Source organism: Pocillopora verrucosa, chromosome 6, assembly GCF_036669915.1.
Source record: "Pocillopora verrucosa isolate sample1 chromosome 6, ASM3666991v2, whole genome shotgun sequence".
NCBI classification, from domain to species: domain Eukaryota; kingdom Metazoa; phylum Cnidaria; class Anthozoa; order Scleractinia; family Pocilloporidae; genus Pocillopora; species Pocillopora verrucosa.
The window spans coordinates 14,845,927-14,867,899 of NC_089317.1; the positions used below are offsets into that span (position 1 = coordinate 14,845,927).

A 21,973-nucleotide genomic window follows, 5' to 3' on the forward strand; every position below is an offset into this window, starting at 1 on the left:
GACTAGTCGAGGCTATTTGTGAAGGCTTGACAACTCATACACATGTCTCAAAACTGGTTTTTATTTAATATAAGAATAAATTTGACCTGCTGTTAACACGACCTGCAAAATATCTCTATGTAATTATTTGATTTCCACTTTTTCAATCACAAAACTATTTAGTGTATAGATATATATATATATATATATAAATGGAAAAAAAGAAAATGAAAAGTTTTTCTTCTTGTCACAAATGAAGATACAAATTTTATACAAAAATAGTCTAGTCTCCCATAAAATTTATAGATTCAAATAACAAATCCAGTGTTTATTTTAGATTAAAAAAAAACATGAACTGGTACATGGAATAGCTATTTCAAATTTTTTTCTCTACAAAAATGTCCTTCCTGCGGGAAATCACGTTACACAACTAAACTAAACCTATTTGCAATAATGTCTTTGGTAAAAATGGCTTTGCTCTCCAACCAAAGACGCCAGTTGCAATTGCTCTTGGGAAATCACAAGCAATGAAAACTCTTTTATACAATCATCAAATAATTACAATTTAACCCTAGATATGTATTTGTGGAGTCCTTTCCACATTTTAAAACAGTTATGGTATCAATGTAATGGCTAGCAAGATTAGATGACAGAATATGAGTCACGTTTCCTAATATATGAACTATTTCCAATTTACTGAACTAGTGTAGGACTGTCAAGTTGAAGTCATGAATACTCATCCAATTAATTTGCGTATTTCTTGATGGCACCAAGAATCTGAAAGAGAACAGCAAGACACATCAGTTTCCATTTGTGCTACAGTTGAACAGTCTATTATAGGGTTCACTATCGACCAACCTCAGTTCAACGTCACATTGTTATCCTTTTCTTTGAACTTTATGTGAAAGACGATCTTTAGGCATTTTAGTCTGTTAGCAAACGCTGACTATGCCACATAAATCTCTGCATTGAGCCGCATGGGGTTAAATCTCATAGGATAAGATGCCTTAGATGGAAGGCTCGAAACAATTTCCTGGTAGGCGCCGGTCAGGTTGTCCTGTCAAATCTATTTTTGCTCGGATATCGGATAAACATCCATTTCGTCATGTAAACGTACAGCAAAAAAGAAGAAACACACACACATACCGACTTTGAGAGGTTGCGAATACTTCACAGTATTTAATTACGTTTAAATACAAACTGATCTCACCATATTATGATAGTCATTGGGAATACCGGCTTCTAACAATTCTTGTTCCGACAACTGACAGAGAAGCTCCAAGCTATCTGCGCCAAAGTTTATGAGGTTGGTTGTGAACTGAGGAAGTCCGATTCTGTCCATTATCTGTTCAACTGTTTTGGGTTTAGATTTCTATTACAGAAAAGTTAAGAGAATTGATGGCAGAGGATGCTATAAATACAGCAAGAAATTCATATTCAAATACGTTAAATTTTGTCAATTGCAATGGTCGCCAGGATACCTTTGTGGGATATGATGAAATCAGGCGGTTAGGGTGTTATATATGTTGATACAACGTGACTTAAAAAGAGAAAAGAAATCAATTAGTTTTTGTTCGATGAGCAGCGTGTTCAATTCTCTTCGTTGAAAAAAAGGCAACTTTCTTGACTTAGAGAGAATTTTAGAACAACCATTACAAATTTTACTATTCATAAAACAATCATATAAACTCTACAGAATGACCTTCCGCTCTGATTTATCAAAAGAAAGGTATATACCTTGACGGGTAATGGGGGTGGTTCCCTGGGCGCCTGAAAAAAAGATCGTAGTCGTTAAAAATGATCACCATCTATCAACTATTTTTGCTTGTGCGCGATTGGTCTAAACGTAGCACTTGACCGAATATGCCTCAGCTTTTGAAAACTGGGGAGTATCCGAGAATATTCCCTAGGTGATATTCCCCAATTTTCAAACCTTATCCAGTGAACAGTAAGACGTTCGTAAAATATTTTTTTCATACGCGTTGCAAAAATATTTGAAAGATAATAAACACAATAGCCTCCATTTGCCGCGAAAACATGCTGGTATATTAGTCCTTAGACATCATCGGGTCCTCGAAGCACACAGTTTTCCGCGAGCTTCGTTGTTAGAGAACTGTTCGCATCTCGGAACAGATACTGTAGGGGGACAAACATCCGTGTATATTTCGCGCCAAATGGAGGCTATTATTTATTCATCCAACAAAAATTTGAGAGCTGAAAACTTGACGGGTAGGAGCTTTTAAAATACCGTAAAACACTGTGTAACAAAAATTCACCCTCAGAGAAAGTTGACCTCCGACACTGTAACATTTAACCGTATGGAAAAGTATCCGAATATAAAACAACCGGTCATTACGAATCCCTCTTCACCTCACACAGTACTACTAAGGGTGAAAATGAAACAAGCTTGGTTGAAGCAAACGAATAAAGTTGAAGTAAATAAAAAAACCAACCTTTGTGTCGTCTGTCTGAGGGGCCGAATGTCGTTTAGGGATAACTGGAGGGATATCCTCACCACGGTGGCCATGCCTGGGTAGAAAGACACAACCAAGTTAAATGTTTTCAACCGAAAGTAAGTGATCTCAGTGAGAGAAGAATGGATGCTACGAAGAAAATTAATGTGGAGGTGTACGGTATAGAATTAGAGCATGATAAAAAGCTTCAAAAGGACGAGTGGGCACATTTTATTTTGACAACATTGTAAGATTGTTTGAGTATTGAGAAACATATTCTGAAAATAGTTACTTACAGATTTGTAAGATGGGTAAGACTATACTTACTTTTCAGCCGAAAACACGTCTGAAATAGAATATCATCACAAAACCAAAATTAGTATTTGTGGACGCTGTTATTAAATCTTAAGCTTAACTTGGTGTCGCTTCAATATTTTCTGGCACCAATATTTTCTAATAGGTTGATTGTCAGAATTCTTGCCAAAAAAAAGCTGACTGAATGACGAGCTAATTGACTGAACTGACTGACTGACTGACTGACTGACCGACTAACTTACTGACTGACCCCCAATGACCTATTGATAACTATCAATGACTAGGCACTCAGTGCTGACTTTAGGGCGAGCGACCGACTATTTACAGAATGTGTCACAGCCGCCCCATTCACCATCGGCAGCCTCTTGAAACCCATGAGAAGAGAGCCTTTACGGAGGACATTTAAGTTATGTAATTCATAAATATTTTATTTCATTTCTGTTAACAACCTTGTGGCGCAAGGCTTTTGCGCTGTGGTACCTGGGGCGTTTTCACTGACCCTCTTCTGTTGACTAAAAGTAAAAGGAATTATACAATCTTTAATAACAAAGTTGTCACCATACATCTCATTCTCATTGCCGCCGCAGTCAGTAACCAATTGACAAAGGACCTGGCAGCTACGAAACTCGAGGAATAGTCTCCGTCATTTTCAAAGCATTTCAGTAGAAAAGTAAAACACTTACTTTCTTCCAGATTAGCCTCGCTAATGAGATCTAGGTGAAATAAAGTGACATTAGTTACTTAACATCTTTTTACAACAGTAGTGACCCATCTTAGACAAGCATCTTTTCGAAACCTTGGAAAAACACTTAGAGGGCGCATACTCACTTCGTTATGAGACGGTATGTTATGATTTTATAAAGTATTGCTGATCTAAAGATGTTCCACTCCCCTCCCCTCCGCAAAGGAAATATTCTTGGAAACAAAAGGAACAGTTACCTCACGAGACCATAGTTACACTGTTAGACTGAAAATGGAAAACGATTGCACAGTAAGGAGGATGTGTACTTTGCATGTGCTTGTACTTAATTGATCCAAGACGGTTCGCTATGATTGTAGGAGGGTTGTCATATTCCAAATAAAGCGCTATCAGACACTGCCTGCAAGAAATGAGCGGGTTGTCGCCCAGACATTTTCCCCTGTTTATTTTGATTTAATGCCGTTAAATTCGTAATCTCGACACGTTGTTCTTCCACTAACAAACGGAAGGTAAAAAAACTGCTTTAAATTCAATGTTAATCATTACCAGAGGACTGTGAAGACATCTTTGTGTTGTTGTTGTCAGGAAGCTTCACGTGCATCTCAATGCTGCCGAGAAACAGATACTTATTCCTTCACCGGTACAAAGAAAACTACAGAGAAAACTACATCATTTTAAGTTCTCAGCTGTATTTCGGGATGACAGACAACGTACCTCTTCCAAAAAAACTGTTGAGACTTGAAGAAATCGATTAAAATTACAGATTCTATGTCACCAAGTTACAATGTTAATCGTGAATTATAAAGTTAGTTAATTTTAGATACAGACTCAATTGTAACGTGTACAGCAATCAGATCCTTCTAAAATCACGAGCAGGACGTAATCTTACTTGATTTCTCCAGTTTTCTCGCCCAGATGCGATAGTACGATATGCTTACGCTTCTGAGGAATGACATTTACCATTGTTCTGAGCGCAATGCAGCACTCTCCTGTAAAAAAAAAATTATTCCCCAAGAAATGTCGGCAGACTACGACTCCCTCCCTTAATTTACTATTTATCAATCGAGAGTTGGATCGTTAGAGAAAAATCTTAAAGTGAGGGCTTAACCGAATTGACCGTGCAACAGTAAGGTAGACAAAGGCTTGAGATTTTCTAGTAACGACGCAAGGGCCGAATTTGATACGTTGTTCATTATATGGCTTAAAAATGTTGGTGTTATAAATTACAACACGGTCCTGAATAGCCCACTGTGCATTTGTGTGCCAAGCCAAACCTTTGAGTAGAAATAATTCTAAGAGTGACATTGTTCTTGTGGACATAAAAACCTAGTAGGGCATCTTTCAATTGAGTATTAAAAATAATCCGGGACTGCTTTGGTTTCACTTTGATGCGCGCTGAGATTGGTCCAAAACGTTGTGCCACCCTCTCAACCAATAAGATGCAAGAGCTAAATTGAAACTAAATCCCCATCATCATCAAACTTCGAAAGTTAATTAATCATTATGACTTAAAGTTAAGTGTCACATATTTACAACAGAACGTTACCGTAAGATTCGTCGTTGTCTACGGATTTGATGGCCAACAAGAGATACTGCTCTTCAATGAATTTATGATCTGATATTATGGGATGGAGCTGAGTAAGGGAACAAAGGTTACCATGTTACAAAGGTATTGAATCCGGGACTATCAGAATGAATTGACCAATGAGAATACTAGATGAGTGCTACTCACTGGAGGGATAACTTCTTTTCCCCACGCGGGGAAAACATACTGTTTCTCCTGAAGGTATTTAGGCGAGTCAATCACCATGTTTTTTTCTGTTTTCATCATCTCTGTTACGACGCCGAGAAAAAAAAGAAAGAAAAACAAACACACAAGGAAAGATAAAACAAGAAAAGTGGAATAAGTGATTGAACAATCATACTGTAGACCTGCAACGCCCCCAGAATGTTTGGTACAACAACAGTAGTCTGTTACATGGCACAAACATTCCGATTCACATTTATCGCCTAAAAAATTAATTTTCCAGCGTTGAAGGCCAAAATTCTGATTTAGTTTCTCTGGTTTGTTTTAAAATTATTGAATATTTTGTGGTTCCATAACTCGCTCTCAATCAAGTTAATTTTCTCACTTACCTTCCAAACACGTGGAGTGAAATTCCACGTAGTACTGTGTTTTGCTGGTGGTTTTGATCTGTAAAGACGAAAAGGGTAGACTGAAATCACAATATGTTGCCATTGTACATTCATAAACACCTTCCCCACTCACAGTTACCAAATTCTTTCCAACTAATTCAACAACCCAGTCACAATCTCCCAATTAAGACTGCTTGGACTCTGTCTTTAGAGAGTTGTGTTATGAAGCTTACGGCAACCGAAAAAAAATCAAACTTCTTGTGGCCGAGTCTCCTTCTAGAAGTTTAGGCGCCAAAACGGAGCTACTACCATTGGTTGTGAACAATAGGTTTTAAACTACTTTTCTACAGGGTTTAATGAAGCCTTCAGTTCATAACTAAAAATGACAATGGACTTGTAAATATAGCCACGATAGGTGTTACCAAGTATCACTAAATAAGATTTTTAGAGGTTAGAACTGATCACTTACCATAGCGCTTATACAAAGAAACCTTATGACGCACTGTCCAGAGATGGGATTCCTAGGAAGACTTTGATCTGGAGAAAAAAAACAAAGAAAATGATCCAAACATGTTTAAAGAAGGAAGGAAATGGTCCATGACCTTAGCTCCTGAAAATACGCTGCCATTAACTGAACATTTGGCTCAACTGGCTGTTTAAACGAAAACTGGCTGATTTCAAAATCAAATCGTTAGTTCGCGTCATTACCTATAACATGTTTATAAATTATGGGCGACTGGTCAAGGTAAATCAGTGTTTTCAGTAAAGTTGAGCATATTCTTATCCCTAACCTTTCTTAGAGTCGCCAAGTTAGGTTATTTCAAGTCTTCACATGAAATTTCCAAGCAATGGCTTGTGTAATATGCAAGTGCCTCTGTCAATCAAAGTAGTAACTTAAAGGTAAAAATTACCAGGTGAAACAGTGAATGGTAGGGACATATCATAAGTACAGAAGACAGGCCAGTGGTCACTTGATTTGATGGTGGCAGCACAACCTACAAGATCAACAATACTTGTTGCCACAACCACTTTGAAAGAGAATGGTAGAGAAAGCCAGCGCTGTCCTTAGAGCAATCTATTGTCAAATCTTATTGAAACGGGACCCTGACGAAGGCTACCAACGTGTTAAAATAAATGCAAAATTTTCACATAAATTGGCCTGAACTCTTTTTTTTCCCACAAGAGTTCACCAAGGAATCCTCACATTTTAACCGTGGATTTAGGAAATTGAATGTTCGCTCAAATCGCACAAATCGAACCAAGTCGAACCCAGTCCATTAGATTGCGTTGGACATGACCACTACGTTAATGCTTTTAAGGCTATGAATTTAATTGAACCCATTTCTCCGAAATTTCAACGTTTACAGAAAACGCGTGCTGCAGTCCTGAGCATATTCTGAGGTACTGGAGCCTTTAAGAATTTGCCATTTCTTTTGAGCTCCAATTTTACAAGAATCAAAAGGTTGAAAATCGAACGTCCTATTAAGTTCGATCACACGTGAGTGGATTGGATTTCCCTCGATTGCTGAACACAATCGAACTCTATTCGCGCTGATTGCGATCATTTTAGCTCGTTTGAACGAGAGGGATGGGTATGCATTCAGGGAATGTTAGACAAGGACTACACCTACCGTATGAAGTACAGGAAATCTTAGATTGCGGATATGAATGCTTCAATACTCTGTCGCACCAAGATGGTACATTAATCAGCACCTGCAGTAAGACCATTGTTGGTGATTTATCTCAGATCTCTAAATATTATCATTGAAGCAGTAGTATCAGTATCAAGGCAAACATTACCCCTGTTCTCTTAGTCTTCTCCCAGATGTATTCATCACTGCCTCTCTTGTATCTGTATGTTGGTGCAAAGGTAATCATTTCTTCCTCTGAAATTGTTAAAATTTTTCTCAGAAATCAGATTTAAATGAACGAATGGTAAAAAAAACAAAAAAAAACAGAAATATGCACCTCTCAAAGAAGGCTTCGCGTGTTTGTGGTATACATTAAATATTAAGTAAACTTTAGATAGGTTGAACATTTATTTCAAATCTCACCGAATCCAACAAACACGGCATCGTTATCTTTCTCTGTTCTTAATTGGTCGTGATCTCTCAACTTAGTAAAATGATTGGCTCTTACAGCATTGAGTACATCCTACAAACAAGAAGTGCAGGTTGAGACGCAGAACATATGTACTGAAGGCCACAAAATACAATGATGGTGCTCTATGATCATTTGGGCAAAGGAAGTCCTCAATGGGACTATTTCCGGTGAAAGTGACCCGACGTTTCAAGAACCTGAATGGAAGATTGTTATTAAAGATTGACTCCAGCTTGACTCTGATAAAGACTTCCGTTTAGGTTAAGTTCAAACACCCCTGGTAAAATGTTCTTTGATTGATAATTTGAACAATGGACACTTCAGAGTATATTATAGGAACATTTCCTATTCTCATATAATTTTTGTTTCTGAAAATTTCCAAAGCTAAACCTGATAAGATATGGCTGGTTATAATATGGCAAGGTAGTAGTAAGATAAATCGGAGCGTTCTGATTGGTTCTAACTCGGTCGGGATTTTGCCATACAGACCGTTTCCATGAACGGTCATAAGTCTAAGCCGCGTATTCTTGTTCGCCAAAGCCGGCAAAATAAAAACAAAAATGTTTGGTCCGAGCGTCATGTAATAAACTACTTACTAACCTCGCTTGCTTGAGCAGTACTGAGGAATATTGGCCCTCGGTCGTTTTTGCACAGACCTCGCAGCCCTCGGTCCGTACTACCACGACCTCGGGCCAATATTCCACAGTACGGTCCTCACGCTCGGTTAGTAAGAAGTTATTACGGCTGCCTTGGTTAAAAAAAATGCTCTTTGCAAAACTCTATTTTTTCACACATTTCTGTAAACAGCCAGCTCTAGAGTCTTTTTACTACCTCAGTTATATCTTAAGGCAGAAAGTCAAGGAAACAAGACAGTTTCTGTTCGACATTGTTGTGAGTAGAATAACTTGGAAAAGCAAATACAAAATAGCGGATCTCTATCTTAGTTACTTTTCCTTCTTGCATTGTTTGAAGTAACTGAAATAACCTCGGGGTAAAAGAGAAAGACAAAAGCTTCTTTCCCTTACCTGAACATCCATATCTATTCTGTAATTAAGATCTCCAAACCAAAAGACATGATGGAACTGATGAGTGATACCAAATACACCTTTTTGACCCAAATTGAGCCCCTTGAGAATATCAAGAAAATTCTGATTCCGCCTACAATGAACACAAAAAGACCATTATAACTGCAACCTTATTCTTATCAATTTGGCACAAGGTGACATTGAGAGAACTTTCTGTAGAAATTACCACTAAAACGAGCCGATTTTTGTATTTTAGAAGAGAGTTTAGTAATTATTAAATTCAGGCGGTAGCACTTTCAATATCGCCCTCTCCCCTAGTCTTGTAAGGTTACTAACATGAATAAGTTAAGTAAAAGAGATCATTAGCGCAAAACATTGATATCACACAGACACTGTTTGAAACAACCAAAGGTTCAGTTGTCTCAACCACAACTTCAATTACTTTTAGGCTGTGCCAATAAGCTGACACAAAGTACAAGGAAAACAAAACGCTCCATGCAAACAAAACTATGTCAAAATGAAGTTGAAAGAAAGTTAGCCTGTTCCAGGCGTTCAATCAGTAAAACAAAGCCAAATAGTGAACTGCGCGATGGTAGCGGCAGAGCGAAACTGAGGGAGGTGTGGGGCGGGTCGTTCATTACGCGACATGACCCAACCTCTCTCGTTTTTTCACTCCTCCGCTACTATAATGCCGTTTACCATCGCGCTTTGTTCTATTAATTGTAGTCATCGAGTGCCTGGAACAGGCTGAAGAAAAGTCCATATGATGTCACATTCCATTCCTTTCACAAGGAAGGTTCCATTCTGTCAGTTGAGAGATCTTAAAAGAGTCAAGGTTTAGATCTAATGGAAATAAAAAAATCTCAAGACAAAAAACCTAAATGGTTTTTTTTTTCTTAGTCACCTCCGAACCCTTGCAGGAGTACCTCTTGCTGCCAGATGACAATTAATAAAACACAAGGAAAGTGGACCCAGAGAGAAAGAGATACCTACTCCACCTTTGTTTCCTGTCAAAAAATGAGAGATGATGAATTGATCAATAGTAGAACAAATGGTTTTTAACAAGTTTGAGTACTTTCAATCCAAAGCGCAGGCTTGATACAATAATTGTGATCAGTATATACTGTTCCTTGGCCCTGTTAAGACCCACCACTATTCATGTTCACTTTAGTGGATATCTGTTCACTATTACAATTTCCATGTGCTACCCAAGATTTACTGTGCGTCAAAAAATATAGTTAAGAAGACACTTAAAGCCTATAGTCAAACAACTGACGCACCCTAAACATTAAAAGAATCGATTACATTGAGTGAAGACATAAAAATCTATAACTGAGTACAGATAAAATCATAAAAAAAAACATCACAGACTGTATCACAACACAATGAAAATAAGCGATATAATGACAATGATCAAAGTTCACGTTCTTACCAAGAGCATTGGCTATGCCAGTCTTCACACTGGACTGTTGTAAATGAGATATCATATTCTTCAGATCTTGATTAATAAATACAACCAGTCGAATACTCCACAATGAACACACAGCAAGCTAGAAGGATAAGAAAAACAAAACAGGCTAAGCAATTATGGTAAGGATGCAATACTCTATGTGATTTCAAACAAGATAGGGCTGGAGCATGAAGTTGGAAAGGAAACAACTGGCAATCCAGAATTCAAAATCATTTTCATAGAATAGTTACCCTTTTCTTAGTGTCATCTTATGAAATTTAGAACTCTACATAATCACTGAGTCCCTCCAAGGGAAGATTAACCCCTTCAAATTCCATGTCTTTGGATAATTTTGAGCATGTGCAAAATAGATACCATTGCTAAACACTGCACTTGGTGCAAAAGCTGGTACAAATAAGACCTTTGAAAGACATAGTAATTTATTGGTTACTCATTCATCAGAGTGAATGAAAATACTCTTGTCCTACAGCACTGTCTGTATGTTCCATCTCATGGTCATCAGAGCAGAGAAAGACTGATGATATCAAACTGCATAGGATGTCATGTTGGCGAAGCCCCTATGCAGTGATGTCACACTGGATAAGAAGGCAGTTTAGATTGCTACAAAGAACCCAAACTCGTTGGGATTAAGAGTTGAAGCCCCTTTGCATTTTTCTGCCACGGCAACCAAGAGATTATCTTCCACCCACACTAGGTGCACCCTGATGAAATGAATCTGCATTACCTCTTGTGCTCAGCAAGACAAACCAAAGCTGAAATAACATACCATGTGGAATTCCTTGCTAGGATAGAACTTTTTCAAGTCATCTTTTATTCTGGAAATCCAGTCTCTTTCACTAACAGGACATTCCTAAAGAAAAAATTGGCAAAATAAACAAACAATAACTCTCTTGTGTACAAGGAAAGATTGAAATTTACATTTGATGAGCATCCTGCATCCTGCTAAAATCATTTCTGTTGAAAGCCCCTAGTGTGTTCACAATGAATAGTTTGCATATAAATTTTGCTTTGTTTGTTATGCCTCACTCAATTAAAGGGCTGATACTCAAATTATTTATTTAAGTTTTCTGCAAGTGTTTATTTATCCTTAAGCTAGAAAGATGCAAAATATGACGCCAATTCAATGTCCTACCTATGATAAAAAAAGTACATAACCCTCATAATTTTTTGTGGGTAAAAAGGCATTGGGTACCAAAATACTGTCTATGGATCTATAAACATGATCTCATTGTAAAAGTTCGTTTGAAATATATGATGCACTGATTTCCTTAACAACCACTGATAATGTAAGGGAATAAATCAAATAATATTTTCACCAGCCTGATAACACATTTTAGGTGCATAAATACCTGTGTTCCAATTGCATAGATATCATGAGGAAGGAAAGTCATGGCTTCATCCAGTGTCTTGCCATTACCTTGGCATTTGAGCCAGGATTTGATATCAAGAGGAGGATTTGCATTACCTGAAAAATGAGGCATCTTCAATTAATGTTTACCCAAATGACTTCTCTTATTTTATTTTGCGAAAAGAGGAAGATCTTGAGAGTCTATGATGTCAAGAGCATGCCAGACTCTTCAGACTCAGTTGGACACTCCTAAGATTATGTAGTCTTTGTTAGATGAATTGCAATTCTTTGTCCAGAATTTTAAAATGTAGTATCTAAAACAAAGTTAAACAAATGGTTTGAGTTACAGTAGCTTCAGAAATGGATCAGATTACTAAATTTTTGTACCTACATCAGACACTAGACTACATAACCTAAATTATTGAGCTTGGGTCAGAAATCAAACTTAATCTGAATAAATTATTAAAACTTCTCTCCAGGTTAGGTTTTCCCCTCAAATAAGTTATTCCTTTGGATTGCTTACATCACAGTTTACAAATGTCCTACCCATGTTCCATGTCCCAATAAAGATTCTCACTTGGGTCTTCAGTTCACTTTTAGAGTGCTGATTCTTCATCAGCTGCACAAGTTGACAAAACAGCTCACGGGACTGCAAATGGAGAGAAACAAATGAAACAATGCATCACTTTGTCAATACAGTGCAGGTGCTTGAAATGTAGATAGCATAAACATTTGGTAGACTCTTAATATTGCAGATATTATACCAATAACAGAAATGCTTATAATAAAGGACACAAAGGTATTTGGCGAGGTACAATGGTTGTTGTTAAATGTCTTGTTTGAGTGTTAATGAGTGTTAATTGTTCATGTTTGCTTTGTTTTGATTGTCTTTTGCCATTTTTTTGCATCTACATTAACAAGTATCAAATATTATGAACTTTGTAAGTCCACTTCATATATTTTTCCTTTGTGCAATATCAAAGTAGACAATCCCAAGAGGCAAGATAGGGCTCAGTTAGCCAAGTATCAAGTACATTGATAAAAATTTATTTCAGGCTGGAGTATCAAGTATCAACTTGAAAGTAAGATGAAGTTTCAAAAACTTCCCTGCACATACTTTAAGTATTAAAAGTAATAAAAACACTTTCAATGAGTCTTAAGGCCTTATTTTGTTTTTGATTCATATAACACTGTAAATCATTAAAAAATAGCAAAACAGCAAAATTGATGTGAGTACATGTAGAGTTGAAGGTTGAAAAGCAAAAAGTTGAAGGTAGTCTGACAGGCAGATATGTAATTGAAGAGAACAGAAAGGGTGATCATACTGTTTATTCAAAGCATCACAGATTCCTAGACATGAAAAAAGAAAAGTGGCAAAAATTGTTACCTTGCCATCATCAAACTCAAAGTCCTTGGAAGGTTTGGACTCAAGCTTCATTCTCAATCTCTTTATATTATCTTTTGATTTAACCAACTGAAGAACTATCACAAAAAGAGAATAGTTTCAGAAACAGTGCACTATTTAAATACAAGCTATATATCTACAAAATGTGGACTAAAAATATCATATCACCACTGATTACAAAATTACTTTTCTCAACTATTAAAATTGATTCCACTAAATAAATTGTACCTCTGCTTTGATCAGAAGAATTGTTTGCATCTATAACATCATTTGGATTCTTCAAGAAGGAGATCCGGCCTGAAATAAATTTTTATCAATGTACAGTATCTAAGGCATTTCTTTTCAACTAAAACCTACACACACATAACTTGCAGTTTGATAACAATACCACGGTTGAAGCTCTGTTGGTAATTACTCCCAACCCAATGTACCAAGTTCCACCAAGCTCTAGTGCACGAAGATTTAATTAAGGATGAAATGCTGTAATTCATCATTACATTCAAAAACTGAGTGAAAAACTCTCTATTCCAATTCTATTGACCCTGTTTACCTTCAGCAAAATTAACCAAGATGTGCACTTTGTTTTTAAAACTTGAGGATGCCATTCCTTGTGTAAGAACCTAGATTGGTATAATAAAACATCTTTATTAGGTGAAATGGTGTAACCATGCAACTCATTGTTTGTGAGTTATATAAGCACTTCCACAGTTTCCCTTACCAACTGCTGTATGGCAAAGGAACCAACAAATAGAGACTGCGCCTTAGAAAGCGGTTCAAATTGAGCCTACTGGCTTCACTATTTAAAAACTTTATAACTGTCATGCTAGACAAATCCTGAATGGTGACAATTTCATTCTTTGTTCATATTTATGTTAATTTAAGCCCTATGCAGTATATCTCAGTCTCTTCTTTAGACTAGACTTCTAACCTAAACAAGGCAGAGAGGACTTTAATATATTAGCCATTTACGGTCGAGACTGGGCTAATAAACAAGAAGGAGAAAAATAAGGATGTTTTCTTCCATTTCTGAAATATATGTACATTCTGTTTACAAGTATATACCATGTAATAGTTAGGCAAAATAATTAAAGAAAGTCTTAAGAGACTAACCTCAAAGATCAGGGTTTTACGCTCAGGTTCCTGTTTTTCTTCTTCACTGTTAATACTTGCTACTTCCCTCAAGGCATTGACAGCCTGTGGAAGAAAAGCATTTGTCCAAGTGTTAAACATCTTGTAAATTGGCCAGCATTACTGAGATCAGAAGCTTTGGGGATAAAGCCTTGAAGATTTATTACAAATGATTAGACCCATGCTAGTTAACCACACAAACCAGTTTGGCTGATGGTGGAAACTGACAAAGTGCATACATAGCAGTATGTAAATCCTACAATTCATGCTATTTTTTTGGCCCAATCTGTCACTGCAACATAATTTCAATAAAAATTCTGGTAATTCAAATCAGCAATACTTTGAAACTCTCTGCACTATAGATTTATGGCATAATATTGTATATCTGCAGACTAAATGTTTCTAAATGCTTCTGTAGAGTAGCACCAAATTACAAAGTAACTGAATTTCTGGGTTCTCAGAGTCTTAAACTTGACAAAAACATTAACAACTCAACAACCAACTGAACATTGCAGGATGCCCTGATCCACAAACCTATTGACTATTCTGAATAAGACTGCATTAAACAAACACACCTGTGCTTGTAATGATTTTGCTCCTGCAATGCTTTCTGCTAGGAGATCCATCAGCAACTTGAAGGTTGGCTCTTCCTATTTAAGACAAGACAAGCCACTGTAGAGCATAAAATGCGATACACCTCTAATCTTCAATATATAGATCACAACAGAAATGTTTACGAACTAAGAAAAGGTATATTTATATTCATGCTATCAGATATCAACACTTCACTAACAACCACCTTAGTAAAACCCCATTTGAATTCCAAAAACTCTGTTTTCATCTATTCCCATATGGAGTCATTCCTTTATGGCATCATTCATGTTTACTTAGCATTCCCAGACAATTACAGGGATTGTGACAGAAAATTTTCTTTATATTCAAGTTCCCATGAGGAAAAACTCAGAAGGGAATCTCTTTAGCCTCTGAAACCTTTAAGGTTTGTCAACAATAATCTTTTTCTCTTCATCATTTCAAAATGATAGAAGGTGACAATTACTTACTTCTGCTGAATGTTCTGGAAGTGAGCATTTCTGTACCAAAAAAGTTAAGAGTTTCAAAAGTAATTACTTGAGGTATTTAGCATTCAAGGATTTGTACCTTCAACACCAATTACCATGTTACTAAATTTTTGTTATCAAATTTTCACAATTTGAAATTGTAGGCTACCTGGGTATCTTTCATTCTATGAAGGGATTAAAACTGTAGTTTCTGTGTTCAGATATTTATGTTACTTCCTGAGTTTATGAGATAAAAAAATTGCAAATCAGAGAACTGGTATGTGTACCAGTCCGTTCCACTACTCATGCTATAGAAACCAATAATATTACATGTCAACAAGTGGTTCTGGCTATCAATGAATTATCATCAAATTCTGTTTCACTGGCGATATTATTTTTTCCAGTCCCCTTGATCTTGATTTAAGCCTAAGAAATTCAAACTCAGGTCTAGAAGTAAACCAAGCACCTACAACTACAGGATTGTGCAATGAAGGTATCATTCATTGGCAAATGCAATGCTGAAGATGGCAAGAAAATTCTTTAGAATCAGGGAGACCTAGAACATAGTAAGTTGCCAGGGTAACAAAATTGGTGAGCTCAAGAATTGTTGTCCACTAAGTTATCGAGAATCAGCCACTATAAAAAATTTAAAAAATTAACTGGAGTGTATCTACTGAAGAATACTTTATGAAGTACTATACAAGAGCATAAATTTACAAAATTTTAAAAAATAATGTACCAGCTTATGTTGGTCTCCAAGACTAAAAACATTCTCCAGCATGTTCACTCTTGACAAGAAAAACTGCAATTCTCTGTGTAAAAAATGGAAATTATTTATTCATTACGCAAGGTCACTGGTGTTGGAAACAAGTAGCACTCTTTGAGTCAATTTTATGCTTACTCAATAGAAATAATGAATTATTCAAGAACAACTTACAGTCTAAATGCTTTAAAAAGGCAGCCCATTTCAAACTCCTGACCTTAGTTATAGATATTACTTTGCATTATGTTTACACTCATTGTAAAGTAAAAGTAATACTGTATGTCATGTTTGTCAAGTAAGGCAAAGTCCCATTTTAACACCAACCAGTCATTGTAATATACAGCTGCAGTGAACTTTTGAGGGAGTTTTTTCTTCAAAAGCAAAATGAGATAAAAGGAAGAGACCTCTTGGAGAGGTGGAGTTGTTTATTTGTACAAACATTATGTTTTCATTAGAAAAACTCCCCAAATGACCAGATTTCCAACCTTCACAATGGATCCAGGAGCCTTTCAGTAAATAATTAAACACATAGTTTCATTTTAAGCATTTTGTTAAAAACAAAAAAAAACTTATACTCTGTTCACACTAAAGTTTAAACATGTTTTAAAGCTGTTTTGTTGTATGTTTTTACTTAAAATATAGCACATTGGAAATACAAGTTAGCTAATACTTGAATCCTATGGGAAACTTTTTTTCAGTTCACTGTTTATGATTTTCATTCAGTAAAACAAGTTTAACAAAACATGTTTTGCTGGTGTGAATAGGGTATTAGTATATTATTAGTAACAGTAACTGCATTTTATCCTGATTCAATTATTATGCTGTCAAAAATATTATGCAAACCAACTTACGCAATCAGACTAGTGGAACTTTTAGCAAGCAATTGTTGCATTTCTTCCAAATCAAGTTTTCCTCTAGCAGCTGCCTCCATGTCCTTTCTTATCCCACTTCCAAGATACATACTGAGAGCAGGTGTAAATCCTTCACCTGACCTGACAAGATTAGAATTAGCCTTAGAATAGAATAGAATTAGCCTTGACAATGAATTATGGCTAACAATTTACTCTGAATGACTAATAAAGGAACTTAAATTATCATTAGTTACGACTATTATTTTAATCTTTTATTTTAAAATACAATTATCACTAATCACTGGCTCTTTTGTTAGGGTCCTTTTTTTCTACTCTACTCCAGGGGCATGAGGAAGGAACCCAGGTGTAGAGATTGCCTCTGTCCCAGCAAAGAAGACAATTCAATGATCATCACTGACTAATAATGCTTCATTTAGATCTTATGCACCTTATGCATTTGAGAGACAAAACAGATACATCTCTGTTTATATTAGATAAAAATGAGAGGTCTCTAAGATGCAATATATAAGTATGTTTATGTTATTTAACTGCAATTCAAAGTACCTTCCTGAGTCTAACTGATCTATATTAGGCATAAATTGAGGGGGGAACTCATATTCACTTCCAATCTGTTTCCCATCTGGCTCATCAAGATCATCATCTTCATCATCTGAAATTTTATAAAACATACTAAGTTAAAGCTTTATTCTTAAGCTTGATGATAATCTTAAAATCAATTGACATGAAAGTTGATCTTAAGTTCAAGCAGGTAAATATTCCATCCTTTATGGCAAGCCATAGAATTTGTGTACAATGCTGTAAGTGCTAACTGATATGTCACTTATTAACATGGCCTTGCATCATCTTGCATCTAGGTTATCAGAACTCTCAATTTTCCTACTGTTTTCTTGACTTGAATGCTTGAAACAAATAATGTGAGAAGTGAATGAGTCAGACCAACTCAGTGATTCCATAGGGCATTTTTGAGTTGTGATCTTATATAACAGAGAGCAAAGGATATCTTTACTAAAAGGTAACAACTACAGAAGTAACTCATCAATGTGTTACCAGTGTCATCATCCATGACATCTTTATCCTCTGGCACAGCAGGGTGCTTCAGCTCACATGGCAGACCCTGATTTCCCTGACTATAAAATGTGACCAAGTCTTCTAACTTGTTGAAACCTTGAGGAGACACCCCAGGAACTGCCTAAAATAAAAGCAAGTTATGTTCAGATAACAACTGATATTTTTTAATCAAATTTGACTGCTTGCATCTAGTCAGTCTAAATGCATCATGTGACCTGTAATGCTCTTGCTTAGCTTTTTTGCAAACAAAGCATCATACACACAGTAAAAGTATTTAAAGGATAATAAACAAAATAACACACATTAGGCTTGCATATTTGCCCTTACACATCATCTGTACCCCAAAGTTCATAGTCTTCCTCAAATTTTAACCTTTGGAAACTTCTTGCCTCTTGAAACAGAGAATGTTCATAGCTGTTGTTCATTTATATACAATCATGTACAAACACATAAATCTGCAACAGGATATGCACAAGATAACAAAAGATCCTTGAATGCTAATTACCACTAGGATTCATAATAACTTGAAGAGAAAACTAAATACAAGCTAGAAGATCCTTAAACTAAGTCTAATATTACAAACTGAAAATGCTGGCACATTTGATTATAAATTTAAGATGTGTCTCCACTTGTTAGTTACACAAACACTTCTAAAAGTGGATCTCTTGTTCCTGAGTGGTCACAATGCCTCTTAAAAATGCTGGAGAGTACGGGGGGCATAAACAACGTCCTCCACATTTGCTACTCTAACTGTTCATGAGTCTTTTGTACAATACCCAAAGAAATAAGACCTTAATGTGGTGGAGCATCAAGGTTGAATACTTCCTAACAATAACTTATCCTTTCCTATTCCATACTATCCTTTCTTGATTTGATTTTCCCTCCAGACCTCTCATGGTATCCAAAAATCCTCTTCAATGGGGAACTGTGAAGACTAATCATTCCAGAAGGTGGTAATAATTCTGTTAACACCATGCAAACACCAATGTAATAAATGTAAGATCCCAGCTCAGGCTCAATTTCATCATCCTTCATGGTCTGTTGCTTTAGAAAATAACATCTTTGTGCCAATTATGGCGGACTTGCATCAACATCATCATCATCATAAGGGTTTCATCCTGTGTGTGATTTTACCATGCTTGAAGAGTGTGGGCCTCTTTCAAAGCCATTGTGAATCCACTTGTTAAGGTCAGTCTTCTTATACATTGCTTTGCAAAACTGCATAGCCTTGACACCTGCAGTTTTTACTAGTCTTCACCAGTAACTTGCTTGGCCACTTCGATGGGCAGGGCACATAATTTTCTGGGTACATCATTCTGCATCCTGGTTATGTATGCCACAAATTTCATGTTCTCTCTACACATGCTGATTCTAGAGGTTTTGGTGATGCACAGGGTGTCCTCATTGCTGAATTTCCAGGCCCAGTTCCAGTTCACCTTGTGCTCGCAATTCTTGTGCTTGCACGTGATCTGTATGCCACAGTAGAGCCCCATCGTAAGGCAGCATAGGTAGGTTAGCAAAAGCAGCCTTCCTCCCACCTCTGACCTTTGAGATCCTTCAAAGTAGGGACAGAGGAAGTTAACAAACCTCCGAGGGCATGTGCAGCCAATCTACAGGAAGATTTTCCACAAGGCGTTGCAGTTGACAATGTCACATTCTCATGGAAAGAGTATATCAAGTTGACCAACTTCCTGGACAACTAAGCATAAATTAGGATGTCCCACACAAGGAATTAATAGGTGACAGTGCCAAACCCTTTCGTAAGGGAGATGAACACAGTGTACAGGTCAAGTTTCAGGTTCATAGATAGCAGAGATTAAATGGTTGAGAAGAATGTGTACCAGTTTTTTGCCATCAAACAAATGGAGGGAGGTACTGTACCACAGTAGTTTCTATATTTGATATTTCTGCTCTTGTTGGACTGTTGGAGCACTTCCAGTTCCAATCAAATCAAGGTGGGGATAGTGAGGTGCTCCTCTGCTTTGTAAAGCTATGAGGGGATTTTTTCCACTCTAAGGGCTTCATCGGAGTTCAGCTGGTTGATTACCTCCTCAATTTTCTGCTGCATGGGTAGGTTATCAAGGCTGTTGGTTGATCTCCTTTGAGGGGTGCAGAAGAGTTCCCACCATCTCTTATTAATTGAATTCTTGTCAAACACATTTTAACTTTCCAAAACCATTAGCTGGAGCCGAGTCAATTTTTAATGTCCATAATGTAAAACAAAATAATGTTATAATGATATCATAGAGAGAAAGTAGTGCATAACAAATGACTCCTTTCTCACTAAAAAACATGATCATTGCACACTCTGTCATCTACTGACCTGCATGTAAAAGTTGCCATTCTTTTCATTTCTCAAAATTCTATAGTGGTGGATTCTCCCCTCATGCCTATCAAAAGATACAACCAGACAACTGATCTTAATAAAATGAGCTATGTAAAAAGTTACATGATATTTTCTGTATCGCAATTTCTAATGCATTTTTTTCTAAAAAGTAGTATAATTTACTCATTTCTGGCATAAAATTCCCATAGAAAGTTTGAAAAATAAGCATTTATTTGATTTATTTATTGGCACATAAGTAAGACCTTACAAATCAGCTTTTAGATTTTAAATTCTCTTGACGTCAGTGATCTATCCAATATGCAACTTGGCAGACCACAAGAAAATTACACAGCTCCAAGTAACTAAAAGCCCTCATACAAATCTCTGCACTACAGGGTGTTTTTACGGTCAATATAGAATTATAAGTTTCATAGGGCAAAATTTCTACCAAAGAGGAGGTTGATCACACATGGCAACTCAGAAAAAGTTAGGAAGCTCGACTATACAGAATAACTGAGCTGAGTGGTACTGAAGGGAACTGTTGTCAATAGTCATCATCAGAGTCTTTATCTTTATTGAAATTTTGTTACACGTACAGAATAGTATCGGCAACTGGAGAAGAAAACAAGATGATGTCCCAATTGATATTCAACCCCAATAAATATTAACCACCCATCCCACCCTAGGGGAGGACATCCACCACACAGTAATCTTGTGCGTGGGAAATTAATGTCTCCTACCCCAACCCTATGGTTTTACGTCCCATCCGAGAAGACGAGAGTCAGGTACATGTAAGGAGTTCTCTGTCTATTCACTCTTTATAGTTTTACAGTTATTAGTAATCATTTCTTTTATTCTAATGACCTTAATGTTTGATTTAGGAGTGATGTTGTAAGCAGAAATTAGATACTTGTCGCTGTTAGGGGGTCAAGGTCGCAAAACAGTCCTTTGCAGGTTTTAAGGGGGGTAAGTTTCTAAAGAAACTGTGGTGCTACGTCGGTGGCAGAGTATAGCTGGTAATTTAGTGTTAACAACTGAGTTGAAAACGTAAATTGGCCACCGTAAAGGGTAAAAAAGCTGACATTTTGAGCATTAGCCCTTCGTCAGAGCAATTGCAGGTTTTGCAGGATATTGACTATTCTTCAGAGGAGTCTATCCTAATCTTGAATCTCTAAATTGTCACTCATGGAAAATCGATTATGGTTGGTTCTGCAGGATGTTCAATGAGCAGAGGTCTTGTTAATAGTGATGTATTCAAAGTCGATCATGTTTAGTGCTAGAGTGGTGAATGTTCAGTTTTTTTTTTTAATTTCAATCTGAAGGAACCTCAGGTCAGGAACTGGGTCTCTGTTTAGATTATCAGGAAGGTTATCGACGAATTAGTACAATAATCGATTTGCTAATTCCTGCAGTGATGTGACAGCGGTTCGTAATACTATACTTGCAGCACATCAACAAAAATGTGACTTTCAACATCAAAAGATACTTACAATAGACACAAGACGTGTGCATTAGAAATGCTTTCGCTGTCTCGTATAATAAAAGAGCCATTTTTCCTCGTGCTCAGCAACAATTCCTCTGCACGAATCCTACTAATGTCTGGTTGGTGCCAAGGAAATGACATGAGAAAGGCAGCAGTGGCGCGATCTCACTTCCTGTTAGAAACTTTTGGACCTCTAAGCCTCTAGGCAATAGTATCAATTATGCCATGAAACCAATTTGAGGGCTTTGTTTACGCTTAATCAATATTTGAATCCACAACATTGCACTTCCTCTTCAGGACTACTGCAATTCGTCTACCCAGGGTTCAAGTGAAATAGGAAATA

At 36.7% G+C, this 21,973-nt stretch overlaps 1 protein-coding gene across 2 annotated transcripts; it reads right to left on the reverse strand.

The window, feature by feature from the left end:
* Positions 1 to 39: 39 nt before the first annotated feature.
* On the reverse strand, positions 40 to 21,950 carry LOC131773565 (phosphatidylinositol 3,4,5-trisphosphate 5-phosphatase 2). Of its 2 annotated transcripts, XM_059089512.2 has the most exons (35): positions 21,638 to 21,950; positions 20,145 to 20,211; positions 17,801 to 17,942; positions 17,297 to 17,402; positions 16,733 to 16,873; positions 15,858 to 15,930; positions 15,122 to 15,151; positions 14,636 to 14,710; positions 14,043 to 14,126; positions 13,483 to 13,552; positions 13,161 to 13,229; positions 12,915 to 13,009; positions 12,074 to 12,176; positions 11,529 to 11,644; positions 10,946 to 11,029; positions 10,141 to 10,258; positions 9,613 to 9,715; positions 8,709 to 8,841; positions 7,638 to 7,737; positions 7,384 to 7,469; positions 7,215 to 7,296; positions 6,495 to 6,578; positions 6,053 to 6,120; positions 5,584 to 5,641; positions 5,180 to 5,280; positions 4,994 to 5,081; positions 4,337 to 4,436; positions 3,994 to 4,055; positions 3,431 to 3,460; positions 3,197 to 3,259; positions 2,760 to 2,778; positions 2,433 to 2,508; positions 1,717 to 1,749; positions 1,190 to 1,351; positions 40 to 756 (listed from the first exon to the last, which is right to left on the reverse strand). In XM_059089512.2, the coding sequence occupies exons 1-35, from the start codon at positions 21,769 to 21,771 to the stop codon at positions 724 to 726; spliced, it is 2,988 nt and encodes a 995-aa protein (XP_058945495.2). In that variant the 5' UTR covers positions 21,772 to 21,950; the 3' UTR covers positions 40 to 723. The 2 variants fall into 2 exon arrangements, with proteins under 2 accessions (XP_058945495.2, XP_058945496.2); XM_059089513.2 differs by lacking the exons at positions 20,145 to 20,211; positions 21,638 to 21,950 and having other exon boundaries at positions 17,355 to 17,402; positions 17,801 to 17,870.
* Between the last annotated feature and the right edge of the window lie 23 nt (positions 21,951 to 21,973).